Raw genomic sequence first — 20,000 nt, forward strand, 5'->3', positions numbered from 1 at the left:
AGACGGGAGTCCCAGTTGAGCCGCTCAACACCTGCCCCACCCTCTATACCCCCCACTCCCCCTCACACCAACACCACTGGCAATGCCAGGATGCGTGAGGTTTCCAAGGGCAACGCCCCAGAAACATGTGTACTTTTTTGAGATTGAAAGCAATTTGAAACAAAGAGAACAATTTATATAGGCAGGCCACTGTTTTTACACACGTTCTCCTTCTATCTCTCTATCTGGGTCTCTATCTACTCATCTATCAGTATATCTTTCTCTCTATTTATCTCCTGTCCGTGCCCAGAGGGCAGCATCGTGTTTCAGCCACTGGTCTAATTGAGAGTGGTGACTCGTCCTCTTCTTCCACCCCCCCTATCTCTCTCTGTCTCTCTGTCTCTTTCCCTCTCTCTCTCTCTCTTTCTCTCTTTTTCCCTCTCTCTCTCTCTGCCCTCCAGCCCCCGTTCCTACAGGGTTGGTTTATGCATCCCTGCTGACTCTGCTGTCAGTGTCAAACGCTTGTTAGGGCACCATCAATCTTCAGCACTTAGGAATATTCCCAGACCGAAAGGAGGCAGGTGATATAGGGAAAGTGTGTGTGTGTGTGTGTGCGTGTGTGTGCGTGTGCGTGTGTGTGTGTGTGTGCGTGTGTGTGCGTGTGTGTGTGGGTGTGTGTGTGTGTGTGTGTGTGTGTGTGTGTGTGTGTGTGTGTGTGTGTGTGTGTGTGTGTGTGTGTGTGTGTGTTGGGGGGGGGGGGGGGGGGTATGAGTAAGATGGAGTGAGAGAGAAAGATATAGAGGGTGGGAGACGAGAGGAGGGGAAGGAGGACGTGAGAGAGTCAGAAGGTGAGGGAGCAAGACAGCAAGAAAGAGCAAGACAGCAAGAAAGAGCAAGACAGCAAGAGAGAGCAAGACAGCAAGAGAGAGCAAGACAGCAAGAGGGAGCAAGACAGCAAGAGACAGAAAGACAGCAAGAGAGAGCAAGACAGCAAGAGGGAATTTGTGAGAAATGGGGAGCAAGTGTAAGAGAGAGAGGTAATAAACAGAGAGGGGAGATCCAATGGGATGGAGAAAAACCGAGGGAAATCTGATCATTACTCGCGCAAATTTGTGAGAAACAGGGAGCGATTGAGAGACTGTGAGAGAGGAAAGAGCAAATAGACGTAGATAAGGTGATATGGAGAAGGAATAAACGTGGAGGGAGAAAAGACCATGATCGGGAGCGAATGTAATGAAGTGTCCCTGAAATATATTTGGTGAGAATCTCGGGTGCAGCCTGCTCCCTCTGGCCCTCTCGGCCCCCTAAAACCCAACAGGTTGTCAGAGCCGTAGATCACGCTGGCTGGAAAAGTAGTCCCATTGTTTGGAAGGACCCTAACCAGAGATCGCCCGCTAACTTTGCCAGTATCGGATCGCACGTCGACAGATAAATAAATTCCTTGTGTCAACGTCTCGTAAAGAGAGAGAAAAAGTGATTCTTTCGAGTGGTGGGACCAACACTCACATAGACTCGCGTGCACACACACACACACAGACACACAGACACACAGACACACACACCAGTCTGTGCTCTCGGAGGAAGTGGCCGGATGAGGGCTCAAGCCCAACGAGCATGGTTCGCATTTGCACTATAAATCTTCTTCCTCGATCTTTCCCTCTAATCTCTGTCCATCCGTCTGTCTTCCTCTTACTGTCCCCCTGGATCTAGCTCTCTTTCTCTCTCTATCTATCTATCTATTGGTTTGTCTTCTCCCGCTCTACTAAAGTCGACATCTTATTTAATGACTTCTTTGTCATTTGTGAGTCCATTGAGGCCCCCACTCTGCCTCACTCACTCGCTTTCTTTTTTCATTCACTGTGACTCGCTGTCGTAAGTTTTCAACTGTTCCTCGCTGCCATGCTAAAAATCCATTACCACTGGCCTGGGTTGATGAAGGTACATTTAAAAGTCTTTCTATCTCTTCCTTCCTTTCTGCTCCCTCCCTCCCTTCCTCCCTCTCTCTCCCTCACTCTATCTCTGTCTCTCTTTCAGTCTTTCTTCCTTTCTTTCTTTCTGTCCGTTCATTCAGACACTTCCTTACGTAGCACAAGTGGAGGGTCGTAAACATGATTCATGTGGCCGCTGCTGTGTCAGGGACAGCTGTTACTCCAGCTTTTTGTCATCCACCCGGATCCGTCTGTGATCCTTCACTCCCTTCACTCATCCAAAACTCATCCTGTTTTTTTTCTTTCTCTTTTCCCTGGCCCCTTCCAAAATGTTAAGATGAATACATTTTTAAAGGCCTTGTCCGTGCTCCGTTGCCTTAGAGTTCCTGTTGAGAGCTGGGCAGGATTACGGCAGTAAAACGGTGGTGCTTTGACTTTTCAGACCTGGTTGCATTTGAGCTGGGATGTTTTCAATAGAGCCACAGGTGGTCTGTCAAAAGGAAAATGGATACCTTGCCCATTTTTGACTTTGGATGCATTTAGTATAAATTCTTCAAAAGGTTTTTTTTCTTTTCATTCCTTTTTTGTTTAACCTCGGCTCCCCTTCCACGTTTTAAAAGCATTTCTTAAAAGCAACCTTTTTTTTTTCATTTCTTTTTTTACAGGCCGGGTGACATCATGCTCACTCCTCACTCCCCTCCCTCCCCTATCCTCCTTTTCCACCTCCTCCTCTTTTCTGTTTTTCTCCCCCCATCCCTCCTTTCCCCCTCCCCTCCGCCTCACTCCCCGCTCCGCTGGACATCCCCCCATGACCCCTGCTACCACCTGGATGGGCGTCCACGTCACTGCCTGTCCGAATTCATCAATGCGGCCTATGGGACCCCAGTAATGGCCAGCCATCCCAGCCGAGGAGGACCCGAGAGGAACGTGAGCTCCCTCACTGACCTCCACAACCCCCACAACCTCACCTGCCTGAGCGGGGAGCCCTGGGATGGGGACTGGACCATTAGCATCCCCCTGGGCCGGCGGTTCGAGATCACATACATCAGCCTGCAGTTCTGCCAGCAGGGGGAGCTCTCCCAGGGCCTCTCCATCTCCATCTTGAAGTCCATGGACTCCGGCCACAGCTGGAGGCCTCTACAGTACTACTCCAGCGACTGCCTGGCCACCTTCGGCCAGCCGCCCCAGACGGTGGCCCTCACCAGGCACCAAGAGACAGAGCCCCTGTGCTCGGACCCGAGGCCCCTGCAGAAGCACCGGGGCGGGGCCGTGCTGGCCTTCTCCACCCTGGACGGCCGGCCCTCTGCAGCCGACCTGGACTTCAGCCCCGTGCTCCAGGACTGGGTGACGGCCACGGACATCAGGGTGGTGTTCCACAAGCCCCAGGCCAGGGCAGGGAAACAGGAAGCTGGGAAGGGCGAGGGCGGGAGCACCAGAGGGGTTCTGAGGTGGAGGGCTGGGTCTAGGAGCGACGGCGTAGCTCAGGGCGAAAGCGCTAGAGGAGGAGGAGGAGGAGGAGGAGGAGGAGGAGGAGGACTGCCGTGGGGAGCGGAGGAGAAAGACCTGATGAAAGTAGAGGTGGAGAGCTTGAAGGAGAACAGGAGAGGGGAGAGGACAGAAAAAGCTCCCAGGAGGACTGGGAGTAACAAGTCCCCCTCCCAGGAAGAGACTCAAAATATGACCAGGAAGGAGGGAGACGCCATGGCAACTGGCACCCCTTCCTCGTCCAGGAAAGGAAAGGGGCGTGGTCGGAAGAAGGATAGCCTCCGTTGGAAGCCCTGCCAGGGCGGGGACTGTGATTGGGCGCTGGAGGGGCAGGAAAAGAACTCCAAAAGCCAGGAGCTGAGGAGGAGGCGAAACCACGGAGAAAGAAGAGGCTCACACTTGCAACAGAGAGACGCCACCTCCCTTCACCTCACCCCCTCATCTCTCTCAGCCCCCCAGGTCCGCCCCCCTGTCTCTCTATCTGACCTGCAGGTGGGGGGCAGGTGCAAGTGCAACGGCCATGCTTCGCGCTGTCGTCGTGACAATCAGGGCCAGGCCGTGTGTCAGTGCGAGCATCACACAGCAGGGCCCGACTGTGACTTGTGCAAGCCCTTCCACTACGATCGCCCTTGGCAACGGGCCACTCCATCGCAACCGCACCCGTGCGTCCGTGAGTCATGGCCACATGTCTGTCCATAAGTCTTTGTTTTTTCCTGCCCCGTAGACTAGGGTTAGGGTTTATTCTGAATAATGTATGTTAACCCACGTATCTCCCTTAAACCTCTGTGCTATGACAGTCATCAGTGGCATGAAACCTAAGGAGTAGCCAACATTAAGTTGTTAGTAAATGTACTTTACTAACTTATAATATCAAGTGAAATAATTTACCATATCACATATCAAAGCTTGGATCTAAGTTTGCCCGGTTGTCTTTGAAAGTTGTTTTCTCCTCTGACGGCATGATTTTTTCTCTATATTGTTTATTGCTGAATTTTCTTCTTCATTTGTCATTTTTTTACCTGTGTTGAAGTGAAATTCAGACAGCTTTCCTGGCATTAAAAATGTGTATTTGATCATATAGGCCAACATTACCTACTCGGTGTGTGTGTGTGTGTGTGTGTAAGTGTGTGTGTGTGTGTGTGTGTGTGTGTGTGTGTGTGTGAAACAGAAAGAGAAAGACAGGAAAATAGAAAGAGAGAACAAGAGATATTCAGAAAAATATGAAGATATATATAACGGTTTAGTATCACAACAACTAAATCCACTAACACAAATCTGTCCCTCCCTCCGTCTCTCTCAGCGTGTGAGTGCAATGGCCACTCCACCAAGTGCAGGTTCAGTATGGAGGTCTACCAGCAGTCGGGTCGCCAGAGCGGCGGGGTGTGCCTCAAGTGTCGTCACCACACGTCCGGCCGTCACTGCCAGTTCTGCCAGAACGGCTACACCAGGGACCAGAACAAGCCCCACTCTCACCGCAAGGCCTGCCAACGTCAGTCACTGCATGTGTGTGTGTGTGTGTGTGTGTGTGTGTGTGTGAGTGTGTGTGAGTGTGGTGTGGTGTGTGTGTGTGTGGTTTGTGTGTGAGTGTGTGTGAGTGTTTGTGAATGTTATATTTCATCATATGTGTGAGATTGTTGTACATTTGCTTGTAAGTGTCTGTTGATGGCTCCCACCCATTATGAGATTGTTTAAATGTGTTTTACTTCCAGAGGCAGTTTATTTAGTCTGTTAACTGTGTGTGTGCGCGTGTGTGTGTGTAAGCACATGTGTATAGGAGAGAGTGTGTGCCTATGTTATGGCTATGGTGGGAGAAACTGGAATCCAGGTTGACATTTGCCCTTTGTCTTAGGCGTGCTTCTGTGGAGCTCCAACTGAAGCCCAAATATAACTCTCCTTTAAGCTGCTTGTGTATGATGCGCATATGTCCAAGGAATCTGCCTGTGTGTGTCTGTGCGCATGCATGATGCATGGGTGTTAGTGTGTGTGTGTGTGTGTGTGTGTGTGTGGGGGGGGGGGGGGGTGTAGGTAGGTGTGGTTGACCATGTGTAATGTTTTGTGTCTCACACTCATAATTTAATACCTGAGTTTGAAGTACCTCACTCGCCTGCACTGACATTCCAAACTGTTAGACGGCAAGTTATGTTTAAATATTTGCGTTCACATTTGGCATGGCATACCAGCTACTTAGAACAGGCTGAGATGTTTCCCAGTGAGAGATGGCTGCCTGTTTGTCATGCTTGTGGGGGTTTGTTTAAATGAACGCAGCTGATCTTAAACAGAGATTGGTCACTGTCTCTGGCTGCTGGCGAGCTCTGCATTCCTTGTCTTTTGTATTGCTTCCTCCCTCGCCTGTCTATATACTTACATATGCTTTATATGCGCTCTATCTTTATATGCCTTCCCTGAAATCGTATTATGTGTGTTTAGTTTATGCGCCCCGATTTACATCTCATTGTCTTATATACGTATATCATTGTTTGTCCCCTCTTCTCTCTCTCTCTCTCTCTCTCTCTCTCTCTCTCTTTCTGTGATATCCAGCCTGTCAGTGCCATCCCCTGGGAGCTGTGGGTCGCTGGTGTAACCAGTCTACGGGGCAGTGCCTGTGCCGGGAAGGGGTGACTGGACAGAGGTGCAACCGCTGTGCCCCAGGGTACAAACAGGGCAGATCGCCTCTTCGCCCCTGCCTTAGTGAGTATTTCCTGTGTCATTCAAGGTCAAGCAAGTGGTATCAGTTTTAATAAGCACCACACTCAATGCCTTAGCTTTTGGCCCAACAAACTTGGGTGATTTATAAAGTTCCTTATCAGGTCATCAACAAATATTAAATTCACATAGTAGATTTCTTATGTTAATGTATTTCGTTTATCTGAAGCTTTTAGCAGATACATACAGTCCACTGACTGAATTTAGAGCCGTCAATTGTAACGGTCTCTATGTAATCATGCACTCATCATCTCTTTCTCATGACCTTGCTTGCTCTTGTCCTAATTCGTCCAATTAATTAATCAAATATATAAGATTAGTCCAGGCTATTTAACTACAGCCTTCTACAAGGTTCAGCGGGGTGAATGGGATTTGCTGAATGTCTGGATTAATTCACTCAGCGCTTCATCTCTCATTCCTGCGAATGGCTGCGATGGCGAACAGCGTTCCAAACGGTGCCAGGCCTTTAACGGCTTTCCTGGGCAGGCCGGTAGGCTTCCTAAGGCTTTGAATGCGGCTCCGGTGGATTTTCAGGCACTATTCCCTCCGAGCAGGCTCAACGACACCGAGTTGAGCGATAATCCACGTATGTCACTGTTATGTTGGAGTTCTGAGGGAGTTGCGAGGCGGCTGCGTGTCTTAAGCCCAAGTCACCTGATTTTCCGCGGGCGACAGCGGGCACCTGTTGCGGTTCTCAAACAGGCTCGTCAGTGGCGAGGCAGACGCATAATACTTCGGACAAAAAGACTTACTGAAAGAAAAGCTTGTTTGTTTTTTTACGGGGCCACCCGTGGTTATTTATAGAGTCCCTCTGTGCCACCAAAGGAGAGTCGCAGTTAAAAACAAAACCCGCACCTCACACCAATCAGGAAAAGGAAATACACTAGCTATTCATCACTGGAAAATGAGACGAGAGCTTATTATTAGCATCAGCGAGGTGTTTGAGTTTGTCTCTCTCCTCGCACGCCCGCGTGTGTGTGCGAGAGAGTGACAGGAGGGAGAATAAATCAGTTTTAGACCTAAACCTTACAATATTCCCAAACAAGTTTAATATCTGTTTGAATTATTTTGGGACAAAATTCGGGAGGGCAAAATAATTGAACATTTTTAACTGTACTCCCATTTCCTCTAACCACCTTCAGACCGTTTCTCCTTCACTCCCACTCTTTTGGTGAAGGGCCTGGGAGCCCTGTTTGAGTATTAAGGGGGGTTTGGGGAGGTGTAGGGTGTCAGGTCTGCCCCAGTTGTGTCAAAGTACAGGGCAGAAGCACAGCATTAGGTGAGATGTCTGGGTAATATATGGTTTGTCCAACGCCACAGACCATTCTTGGCTAGAGCTGGGAGTTTGGGGCGGCATGATTGAGTGTATTTGTACGTGTGTGTGTTAACTTTAACAGACAGTTGTTACCATGGTGTCTTAGACGGTGGCTTGCTCAGTGTAACATAAGACAGACATTTAAAAACACACTTTCACAGCTGTGTGTGTGTGTGTGTGTGTGTGTGTGTGTGTGTGTGTGTGAGTGTGTGTGTGTGTGAGAGAGAGAGAGAGAGAGAGAGAGAGAGAGAGACTACAGAGTGTAGGCTTGTGCAGCACTAGTTATCGGAGGACTGGCTGGGGTTGTGGAGTGTGGTCACTTTGACCCCCCAGAGGACCACACACATGCACACACTTGCCCACACGGACACCAAACACACTCTCACACACACACCCGCCCTGCGCACGGGCATTCCACACGCACCAGGAGCCATAAAGGCAGACACTGCAAGCATAGCACGCATATTCACATTTTCTCCCATTACAAAAGCTTACACACGCACATGCAAGCACACACACACACCTACAGGAACACACAGAGGGGCTTACACACACAGTATGCACTAATGAGCTGCTACCGGGATTACTGCACAACTGCAGCGGAGGTGTAGGCATGAGGAAGGGCAAACTCAAAGGCACACCAATTACACACTCATCTCTCATTGCAGTAATCTAACACCAGCTCCCCCCCCCCCCTCTCTGTCTCTTTCTCTCTCCCTGTCTCTCTCTCTTTCTCTCTGTCTATCTCTCTCTCTCTCTATGTCTTTCTCCCCCTTCTATTTACCTGCCTCTGATGCTCTGTCTTTCTTTTTTTATTATTTCTTCTCTTTTTCCTCTTGTGGTCTTCTTTATCTCTATCTATCTAGAGATCCAGGACACTGTTGCCCCAACCCCAGTCTACCAGCCTCAGTACAGCAGGGGTAAGTGCCGACTATATTGATGGTAGAATGGTCCTATTTGACCTATTGATTTGTCCCATAGAGTTTGAATCCTCCAGAACACCTTCAATTAATTGCTGTCTGTTGCCCCCTAGTGGCCAACTTTTGAAATGTATGTAATGCATTGATATCAGACATTGTGGGGCAGCACAGGTGACTATTCTTTGTATTCCCCCTGCCCTCTCCCTCACTTACTTTCTTTCTCACTATGATAGCTGAGGAGTGTCAGACTTACTGTCATCCGTCATCACTGAAAGTGAGAATGAACCTGGAGACATTTTGTCTGAAGGACTACGGTATGTCCAGTACAATAACCATTAACAATAACCTTCTGCCCCTCTACAGTCTTATATGACCATCTTTACTTATCTGTTAAGCGTAGTCAAATGCCCATCTGCTCAAGCTCTTGTGGTTTGACTAAGCCTGGTCTCCTTTTTACAGTTTTGAAGGTGCAGGTGAAAGGAATGGAACGTTCCGGGCCCTGGTGGCAGTTCTCGATATGGGTGCAGTCCGTGTTCCGCGTGGGGACCTCCCGTGTCCGCCGGGGCCAGCAGGCCCTCTGGGTACCAGACCGTGACATCGGCTGTGGCTGCCCGGCCCTCCAAGTGGGCCGGACTTTCCTCCTGATTGGTGCAGAGGAAGGGGCGCGGAACTGGGCGCCAGGGGAGCACCGGTTGGTGGCGGACCGCTCCACCATTGCCCTCCACTGGAGGGAGCACTGGAGCCCCAAGTTGCGAGGGTTCCGGGGGCAGGACAAGAAGGGCAAGTGCCTGGAGGTTGCCCGGGAGAACTCGACCACTCGCAGCAGACACACACACACCTCTGCGGAGGAATACACACCTCCGCACCTGGAGGAGAGACCACAGGCAGGGACACACACACCACACACAAGCCCCCACAGGGCTGACGCACACCCTGCGAGGCCGCACACACCTCAGGGCACACACAACCACAAGTCTCAACACGCACACCACACCGATGGACACCAGAGGCACACACACCACACGCATCACGACGGGCACGGTGAGGGACACAAAACAGCAGATGGTCCCCAGGAGACCACCGCATCTCAGTTTACCCAGAGTTCTATGCAGGACACCCACAATGCCCAATCCACGCCCACCCCGGCGTCCTTAGATGAAAAGAGACACCTGTTCTCCACTGCCTGTCCAACACTTCCTCCTTATGACAACCCGGTTTGACACACAGGAAGAGGGGAGACGATGCAGACAGAAAGGAAATGTACCATAATAAAAGACCTTGGGTGATGCACTGAAGTCGTTTAACCTCATTTTAATCTTTTGAGGGGAGAACTTCTAACTTCTAAACCTCCGATGCCAGGCTTAGGCGCTGAAGGCTACTGAAGCTCACTCAAGGCTGAGGGTAAACAGCCGATGTTTTTCTTTCACTAGCCTAGAAACTGGTGAAGAAAGGGTGGCTCCTCTAAATTCAGGTCTCTATGAGGAGAAAAAGTCAGAAGAAAGGGAGTTAGCGATGTTGCTACATCGACTGCTAAAGCCTCCAATCGGTCAGCATGCAGACAGTCAGCTAACTAGAATGGGATGTTACATGACCAGATCAGGACTTTAGAAGCGGCTGTCTTCATGTCAATGATTGACAGAGATCATCCTGAGTCTGTATTTGTGGGGGGAAATATGTTCAGAGTTCAGAGGGAGAGGCCAGCTCCAGTCATTTTATGGTTCCTATTTCCAATAATGCACAAATGTCTGCAGATGCTTTCCAAAAGCTACCTTCACTCTCTGTAGTCGTATAGAGCCAGACATGTATTACATAATATGTCTCGCGATAACCAACAAAGGTGACTGGTGCGTTTGTGAGGTTTTTGGCAGTTGTAGGTTCTTGACAGCATTCAGTACCACTGTTTCAATAAGTTGTCTCCACCTGTGTGCTCTCACCACAAAGAGCCAAGGACAAGAGGTTCACATATCTTGTTTGTGAGAGATGAGAAGTGCAGTTTTTGGCCAAAATAATTTATTGAACAACGCCATTTTATCGAGGGAATCCTGAGACTTTTCTACTGAAACCCCCTACCCACTGGTTTCTTAAATCACAGTGACCAGTTGAAATGCAAAACTGGTCACAGTATACATTTGCAAGTCTTATAAGTTATGTGTTCTTTGAAAAAAATTATATTTATATCTACCTGAAATTGTAAACCCTATTGTAACTTGTTTGGCAATGAAATGTTAGGGGCTGTCATAATGACTCGACTACGTGTGCTTCTTCTATATAGAAACACTACCTCACCTGATTCAGAAGATGCAAAATGGTACTTCTGTCAAACTCAGAGGTCATGTTAGTGCCTTTAAGGGTTTGTCATTTGGATTCCAAACACCATTACTGTAAAGTACTGTAAATCACAAAATGTTTTGTATGTAATGTGTAATGGGTGCTGTATATGTCTGAAGTTGATTCTGTGAAGTTTAAATGGATTTATACAGTGCAGAGTTGAGAATAAACAGACTTTGTGCCCCATGCTTTGCACATGCTCACAGTGGTTCATGAATGCAGGGGTGAAAGGTCACAGAGAGGCATCTGTCAATCACTTGGTTGTTTTTGCTGCCTGTGTGCACCTGCTGCACCCAGGGATTGGAAATAAAAAGGAGAAGCACACAGTGTGTGTGTGTGTGTGTGTGTGTGTGTGTGTGTGTGTGTGTGTGTGTGTGTGTGTGAGAGAGAGAGAGAGAGAGTGTGTGAGTGTATTGTGTGTGTAGAGTTGGTTTAATAATAGTATAAATAGTTAGAGGAAGAGGGATAAGTCACGAGAGGAAGAACAGGTTGAGATAATCTACAAGTGACAAATATAGAAAAGGAGAGGGAGAGAAAAGAAACGATAAATGAGTGAGAGAAACAAAGGGAACAGAAAGTGAGACACATAAACACGACATGAACGATTGAGAAGAAAAGAAAAGAAAAGAAAAGAGAGAGTGTGAGGGGGGGAATGGTAGAGGTGCACCTGCTGTGTTTGTCCAGGAAGCACCTGTCGTCATCCATCCAGTGAGTGTGGCGCGTGACGACAGTGAGCCCCTGAACGGCACAGGCCAGCCAAACAACCAGATAGACAGGAGCGCACAACCAGAGCGTCACACACTGCTCCACACACACACACACACACACACACACACACACACACACACACACACACACACACACACACACACACACACACACACACACACACACACACACACACACACACACACACACACACACACAGCAACATCGACAACGTTAGCATTTCCTGCTAACCTTGTCTCAGTCACAGCACACACAAAGGCACACCGACACACACGCACGCACACACACACACACACACACACACAAAGAAACAGACATGTACACAAACTGACAAACACACACACACACAGCCAGCATACACAGTTTATTGAAATGACGTGCTTTATGAATAACGTCAAATCATATTGTATACAAAGTCACCCATGCACAGACACAGGGACTATCTCAAATGAAAGGTTCACAATGTCAGTAATCAGTGTGTGACAAATGTAAACCATGAGATACTGGTAAAGTATCGGTGGTAGAGATCCCATAGCTTGCACACACACTCCCTGGGTATGTGTATGAGAGGGATTAGTTGTTGTGTGTAAACGCCTGGTTCTGGGTAGCGCTATGTTTACGGCCTGACAGGAAGAATTTTTACGAGACGAAAGCCCTGCACAGCCTCCAGAGCCAAAGTTCAACAAGCCCAGCAGCAGCTCTCTCACACACAGACACACACTCTCACTCTCACTCACATACACACACTCTCACTCACAGACACACACTCTCACTCTCACTCACATACACACACTCTGACTCTCACACACAGACACACACTCTCACTCTCACTCACATACACACACTCTCACTCACAGACACACACTCTCACTCACATACACACACTCTGACTCTCACACACAGACACACACTCTCACTCTCACTCACATACACACACTCTCACTCACAGACACACACTCTCACTCTCACTCACATACACACACTCTGACTCTCACACACAGACACACACTCTCACTCTCACTCACATACACACACTCTCACTCACAGACACACACTCTCACTCACATACACACACTCTGACTCTCACACACAGACACACACTCTCACTCTCACTCACATACACACACTCTCACTCACAGACACACACTCTCACTCTCACTCACATACACACACTCTGACTCTCACACACAGACACACACTCTCACTCTCACTCACATACACACACTCTCACTCACAGACACACACTCTCACTCACATACACACACTCTGACTCTCACACACAGACACACACTCTGACTCTCACACACAGACACACACTCTGACTCTCACACACAGACACACACTCTAACTCTCACACACAGACACACACTCTAACTCTCACACACAGACACACACTCTAACTCTCACTCACAGACACACACTCTAACTCTCACTCACAGACACACACTCTGACTCTCACACACAGACACAAACACACACTCTCACTCTCACACACAAACACACACTCTGACTCTCACACACAGACACACACTCTGACTCTCACACACAGACACAAACACACACTCTCACTCTCACACACAGACACACACTCTGACTCTCACACACAGACACACACTCTGACTCTCACACACAGACACAAACACACACTCTCACTCACAGACACACACTCTCACTCTCACACAGACACACACTCTGACTCTCACACACAGACACAAACACACACTCTCACTCTCACACACAGACACACACTCTCACACACAAACACAAACACACACTCTCACTCTCACACAAAAACACACTCTCACTCACAGACACACACTCTCACTCTCACACACAGACACAAACACACACTCTCACTCTCACACACAGACACACACTCTCACACACAAACACAAACACACACTCTCACTCTCACACAAAAACACACTCTCACTCTCATTTACAGACACATACTCTAACTCTCACTCACAGACACACACTCGAACTCTCAATCACAGACACACACTCTAACTCTCACTCACAGACACACACTCGAACTCTCAATCACAGACACACACTCTAACTCTCACTCACAGACACACACTCTAACTCTCAATCACAGACACACACTCTAACTCTCAATCACAGACACACACTCTAACTCTCGCACACAAACAAACACTCTAACTCTCACACACAAACACACACTCTCACTCTCACACACAGACACACACTCTTTCTAATAATAATATTGAGTCTTCCTTCCTGACACAGGTTCACACTCTATCATGCTCTGATGGTCTGAGAAGTGTGTACTTACAGACACACACACACACACACACACACACACACACACACAGACACACACAGACACACACACACACAGACACACACACACACACACACACACACACTCTCACACACACACACACACACGCACACACAAATTCACTTCATGCATGCTGCACCCGGCTTCTGTTAACCTGAGAGAGGCAAGGTCAGTTCTGCTTATCCTCTTGCATGCAACTCAATGCGTCCATGGCAACATGAGCCCATCCACCCTGTACCCCTGCCACCTCTTCTCTGCACAAGCACCAAGACCCTCAGACACACCCACACCCACACACACACACACACAAAAATGCATTGGTGAAAGATTATTCCATACAAAGTAACTATATTTAATGTTTTCTTTGAGTTCCTCACCTAGGCGTATTAATGAAAGTCTTGTTTTTAGGAGAGTTTCAGCGATTTGAACAAACTGAATCGAATCCCAATCTGCTTTTGGAAAAACAGATAAAAGGGTTCCAACTCACGAGAAGATTAAGGGCCATTGAAGTTTACTCCCTCCATGTAGACCAAGGTCTGTGTCTGCCTCCAGCTTAAAGCCCCTTTTTAAAATTCCTGAGTCTGGAGAAAAGCCAGAGTGCTGTGATGAAGTCTTTGGTCATGGTTATCACTGATGTGTGCTTTTTCCATTCTCTTCTACCCCCTTCTCTCTGTGTCTCTCTCTCTCTCTCTTTCTGTCTGTCTCTCTCTCTCTCTCTCTGTTTCTCTCGTGGGGACCTGTCGAATCCCTCAGCCCTTGTTTCCTCTCCCCTCTTAACCTCCCTTAACTGTTTTTACAGTTGTAGCCTGCAACAGGAACCTTAATTTTGCCAGCCACTGTTGAGTGTGGGACAGGTGATTTACGACACCCCTCCCCCACCCCCAACCCACTGTACCACCGAGAGGGTGCAGATTCGCCGACATCCCTTTCTTTGTGGCCCTTGGTGAAGTCTGGATGTTGTTAGGGCACACACCTGACACCGCCAGACCCTTTTCCTCCCTTCTTATTCTCCTCCTCTTCTTCCTCTTCCCTTCATTTGCTCCTGTCTTTCTCTCCATCCCTCATCTGGAGCGTCTGAATGCTGTGGGATCGGGATGGGAGCCGGGGGCCTTGGACAGGGGATCAAAGCGGACTCGGCACTGGGTAACTGGAGATAGAGCCCCGGTCTGGTCTGGCCCTGCACAGGTGGCTAACAGACAGGGAAGGAAAGCTAACGCTACACCCAGCTGTGGCAGAGAGAGGGGACTGGGCCTGCCTGTGGGCTTTGATGTCGGGTGAGGGGGGTGGGGGGGGTGGGGGGGCATGTCACGGTGAACTTCATCTTGTTGGGTTTGAACCAGAACTGATTGATTTTAAGGGAGCAAGACCCACCCTCTTTGGCTGACAACAACCCCCCAGAACAGCCCCCCCCCCCCAAAAAAACCTCAATTACCCCACACACACACCCAAATAAAAACACCATGTGATGCACATAGACACTATATGGGCCCTATCTTGCACCCAGCGCAATTGACATTGTCACCGACGCATGTATCATTCCTATCTTGCACCCGGCGCACAGCGCGATTTTCCCTCCAGAGGCGCGCTTCGAAATGAACTTGCGTCGACATGGGCGGGGGCGGAACAGAGAAGGCGTTTCTCTGGCGCAGGTGGTATTTTGCAGTTTCAAAACAACGCCGTGCGCCATTGACCACAAAAAAGCTGGTCTAATGTCAGAGGCGCAATGTCTAAAGACTGTAACGCGAATTCAGAACGCTATTTTAAGGGCGCACGTGCTTGCCCGCACAGTATAGGACCTATAGGCTACACTTTACTTCTGTCGTCTTCACGAGAGATTTACACCAATTGTTTGGCAAGCCATATATAATTACAAGGAAAATAAAGTATTTACCACATGAGGAAATCATTGTGATATCCGTATCCAAGACATTTTAAAACTAGGCATACATCTAGCGTACACATTGACCCAAATGATTCAGGTTAATTGAAGCTGCGCCATAGAGCCGCCCACACAGCTACTTGCGTTTGGCGCCATCCTATTTGCGTTTCTGATCGGCAAGATAGGGCCCAATGACACAAACACTATTAGACATATCAGATTAGGCTATCAGAGCACTGTCAGCCTCACTCCCAGGGGTTCATGTAACCTTAAATGAGCCTTTGTCCGTACACAAACACCAACATCTACTGACTGATACAGCCCTTAAATGAACATTTGTCCCTACAAAAAACATCAACATCTACTGACTCATAACGACCCTTACACACTTGACTGCAAACAGCCCCTCTGAGAATCTAAGTCATGAGAATTCTTTTGAATAAACTACACACCTGCAACTTTAATGAATCTTAAAAGGAACTGTTTAATTGTGAGGAATAATCAACACAGAAGTATACAATTGCTTAATGTCATGGACACCTTTAATAACACATTTACAAAAGACATTGTAGGCTTACAGAAATAAAGTCTTAGTCTTAACTAACTCTGGCCTATTATGTGGTGGTTAACAATAAATACAGGTACTATACATGACATTATGTTACGACCCCCTGCGCCCCTGCAGACAGTGTATTGGCCTACAGGCAACAGTGGACACGACAAGCCATGGGGAGGTGTGGGGGATAAAAAGGACCTGTGGACACCTGTTGTTCTCTCTCTCAACATACAGACATCAAACCATCTAGATGCGGTTTCTTTCGCTTCATACCTTGTATGGACTTAATAAATACCCGTAATTTAGTAAGATACTTTTGTCGTCTGCCTGTTGCGGTCACACGAGTCGGCCCTAACAACATAACATTTAACTCCCACCTCAAAGGATTCTGTGAAATGTAGTTTACATGATGGTTTCCTGCTCGTCCTCTGTGTCGACTGGTAGACAGGTGAGAGGAGTGGGCAGGTCTTCACACTTCAGGTAAAAATATACTACTTGCACCTATGACAGATACATAACTTAATCACTGTGTGTATGTGAGTATAGGTAAACACAATACAGTTATTCTCAATGCAGCTCAAATTCAATTTAGACACAAATACTGAAGCCTAAATATACCAACATCTGTACCTGTGTGAGCAATATCAAAGTCATGAATTCATTCGATGTGTACTGACACATTCTTTGCCTTTAAAGCATTATTAAGGAGTTCTGTTCCAAAACTAGCAACCTTACTACCCAAAAGGCATGCAAAAATCTTGCAAACACCACCAATGGCCCAGTTGACACTGACAGAAGCTTGCCAAAACACTAACTGGTGTCATTTTGGCAGTTTAGCTGGCAATGTCATGCTGTGGAGGCTTTTCTTCCATTTTTGCAGGGTGGTTTTGATAATGTTTTTTTTATTCAGCCTTCAAACCAAAGTTTTCTTGCCATCAAAACCATTCAAAATGGCTTAAAAGACAGTCTTGCAGAGCAGACATTCGACTGACCTGCACCACCACCTCCTCTGAGATGTCCACTCGAGCCACTGGGGGGCGCAACAGACTAGGACCAAACACTGTGGCCAGATTCATCACGGACATCTTATTCACCTCCACCCTCCCCGCCACTCTGGGTGAGAGAAAGACAGACAAACAGAAGGAGAAAGAGAGAGGAGAAAATGTATAACAAAGAGTCCAAAAAAATCTGTAGCACGAAACACGTTTATTAAATAAAATAATGTTAGATTGAGACATACTGTCAACAACTGTTTTGGAGGAAAAGACATGGGATTCAATTAAAGGAAGAAGGAAGATATAAAGACAGGAAACTACACAATGGGCTGAAGTAGTATAGACATGGACAACTGCAGCTGAGGAGATGTACAGAGAGAGAGAGAGAGAGAGAGAGAGAGAGAGAGATATGAAGACAGGAAACTACACAATGGGCTGAAGTAGTATAGACATGGACAACTGCAGCTGAGGAGATGTACAGAGAGAGAGAGAGAGAGAGAGAGAGAGAGAGAGATATGAAGACAGGAAACTACACAATGGGCTGAAGTAGTATAGACATGGACAACTGCAGCTGAGGAGATGTACAGAGAGAGAGAGAGAGAGAGAGAGAGAGAGAGAGATATGAAGACAGGAAACTACACAATGGGCTGAAGTAGTATAGACATGGACAACTGCAGCTGAGGAGATGTACAGAGAGAGAGAGAGAGAGAGAGAGAGAGAGAGAGATATGAAGACAGGAAACTACACAATGGGCTGAAGTAGTATAGACATGGACAACTGCAGCTGAGGAGATGTACAGAGAGAGAGAGAGAGAGAGAGAGAGAGATATGAAGACAGGAAACTACACAATGGGCTGAAGTAGTATAGACATGGACAACTGCAGCTGAGGAGATGTACAGAGAGAGAGAGAGAGAGAGAGAGAGAGAGAGAGATATGAAGACAGGAAACTACACAATGGGCTGAAGTAGTATAGACATGGACAACTGCAGCTGAGGAGATGTACAGAGAGAGAGAGAGAGAGAGAGAGAGAGAGAGAGATATGAAGACAGGAAACTACACAATGGGCTGAAGTAGTATAGACATGGACAACTGCAGCTGAGGAGATGTACAGAGAGAGAGAGAGAGAGAGAGAGAGAGAGAGAGATATGAAGACAGGAAACTACACAATGGGCTGAAGTAGTATAGACATGGACAACTGCAGCTGAGGAGATGTACAGAGAGAGAGAGAGAGAGAGAGAGAGAGAGAGAGATATGAAGACAGGAAACTACACAATGGGCTGAAGTAGTATAGACATGGACAACTGCAGCTGAGGAGATGTACAGAGAGAGAGAGAGAGAGAGAGAGAGAGAGAGAGAGAGAGAGAGATATAAAGACAGGAAACTACACAATGGGCTGAAGTAGTATAGACATGGACAACTGCAGCTGAGGAGATGTACAGAGAGAGAGAGAGAGAGAGAGAGAGAGAGAGAGAGAGAGAGAGATATAAAGACAGGAAACTACACAATGGGCTGAAGTAGTATAGACATGGACAACTGCAGCTGAGGAGATGTACAGAGAGAGAGAGAGAGAGAGAGAGAGAGAGAGAGAGAGAGAGAGATATAAAGACAGGAAACTACACAATGGGCTGAAGTAGTATAGACATGGACAACTGCAGCTGAGGAGATGTACAGAGAGAGAGAGAGAGAGAGAGAGAGAGAGAGAGATAGAAAGACAGGAAACTACACAATGGGCTGAAGTAGTATAGACATGGACAACTGCAGCTGAGGAGATGTACAGAGAGAGAGAGAGAGAGAGAGAGAGAGAGAGAGAGAGAGATATAAAGACAGGAAACTACACAATGGGCTGAAGTAGTATAGACATGGACAACTGCAGCTGAGGAGATGTACAGAGAGAGAGAGAGAGAGAGAGAGAGAGAGAGAGAGAGACAGAGAGAGAGAGAGAGACAGAGAGAGAGAGAGAGAGAGAGAGCGGCAAGCGACTTTAACAAATGTTTAGATCCAGAGAGAGAACTTACACATACATAGGCATGGAGAGAAGTGTCCAACTGATAGGAAGTATCAAACTAATACAATATTACAGGCAGAAGACAGAAGAGGAAAAGGAAGAGATAAGAAAACAACAGGGAATCAGAGAGAAGCAAGTAATCAAAAGAGAAACAAACTTCCTGAGATGGTGGAAGAGGTAGAGGAGGGTGTTTCGGTTGACATCGGGGAACGACCTCAGGATGTTCAGCAGAGCGTTTTGTTTGGAGGTCAAGTCAGGAAGATCTGTCAGAGAATATGGCCTCATTAGACAAACCAGACACAACATGCAGACACAAATGACACACATAAACATCCTCTTGAATGCTTAAATGGAAACTAAGTAGTTGTTATCAACTAGTTTATATTGTGTGTGTGTGTGTGTGTGTGTGCTGTGTGTGTGTGTGTGTGGTGTGTGTGTGTGTTTCCGTATATGTCTATGACAGTTTACCTAGAGCCTTCTTTAGACTGTGGTAAAGATCTGCAGGGACCAGAGGTTCAGGCAGGTCCCTGAAGTAGAGCTTCAGAGTCCCAGACACCACATTCACCTCAGCAGTCTTCACACATTTCACTGCCTCACGCAAGTCTACAGAGTGAGTGAGAGAAACAAAGAGAGACAGAGTGAGTGAGAGAGAGAGAGAGCGCGAGAGAGAGTGAGTGAGAGAGAGACAGAGAGATACAGAAAGAGGGAGTGATATAGAGAGAGAGAGAGAATTAGTTCATTATGAGTGCTGTTCATGATAGTGTTCATAATGGAGTTAAAAGTGGAGGCTTATGCCTGTGGGAAGCTTTACTGACATATTAATACAGGGAGATTTACAATTCCAATTAGCACACTTTGTAAGTTTGCATT

At 47.5% G+C, this 20,000-nt stretch overlaps 2 protein-coding genes across 2 annotated transcripts in view; one reads left to right on the plus strand and one right to left on the minus strand.

Moving 5' to 3' along the window:
* The window catches only part of ntn5 (netrin 5), an 18,227-nt gene extending 7,383 nt beyond the window's left edge, over positions 1-10,844 (plus strand). Inside the window, exons 2-7 of the mRNA XM_080839987.1 lie at positions 2,573-4,062; positions 4,693-4,881; positions 5,931-6,080; positions 8,277-8,330; positions 8,564-8,644; positions 8,790-10,844. Of these exons, the coding sequence (XP_080696113.1) occupies positions 2,586-4,062; positions 4,693-4,881; positions 5,931-6,080; positions 8,277-8,330; positions 8,564-8,644; positions 8,790-9,550 (2,712 nt within the window). The 5' untranslated portion in view covers positions 2,573-2,585 and the 3' untranslated portion in view covers positions 9,551-10,844. The remainder of the gene's footprint in view (positions 1-2,572; positions 4,063-4,692; positions 4,882-5,930; positions 6,081-8,276; positions 8,331-8,563; positions 8,645-8,789) is intronic.
* Positions 10,845-16,532: 5,688 nt separating this feature from the next.
* LOC308366238 (active breakpoint cluster region-related protein) overlaps positions 16,533-20,000 on the minus strand; it is a gene marked incomplete at both ends in the record, with an annotated part of 16,138 nt that continues 12,670 nt past the window's right edge. Inside the window, 4 exons of the mRNA XM_080839873.1 lie at positions 16,533-16,631; positions 17,123-17,243; positions 19,288-19,393; positions 19,599-19,733. Coding sequence (XP_080695999.1) covers positions 16,533-16,631; positions 17,123-17,243; positions 19,288-19,393; positions 19,599-19,733 — 461 coding nt within the window. The remainder of the gene's footprint in view (positions 16,632-17,122; positions 17,244-19,287; positions 19,394-19,598; positions 19,734-20,000) is intronic.

The sequence above is a fragment of the Sprattus sprattus genome, assembly GCF_963457725.1.
Source record: "Sprattus sprattus genome assembly, chromosome: 5".
Lineage (NCBI taxonomy): Eukaryota > Metazoa > Chordata > Actinopteri > Clupeiformes > Clupeidae > Sprattus > Sprattus sprattus.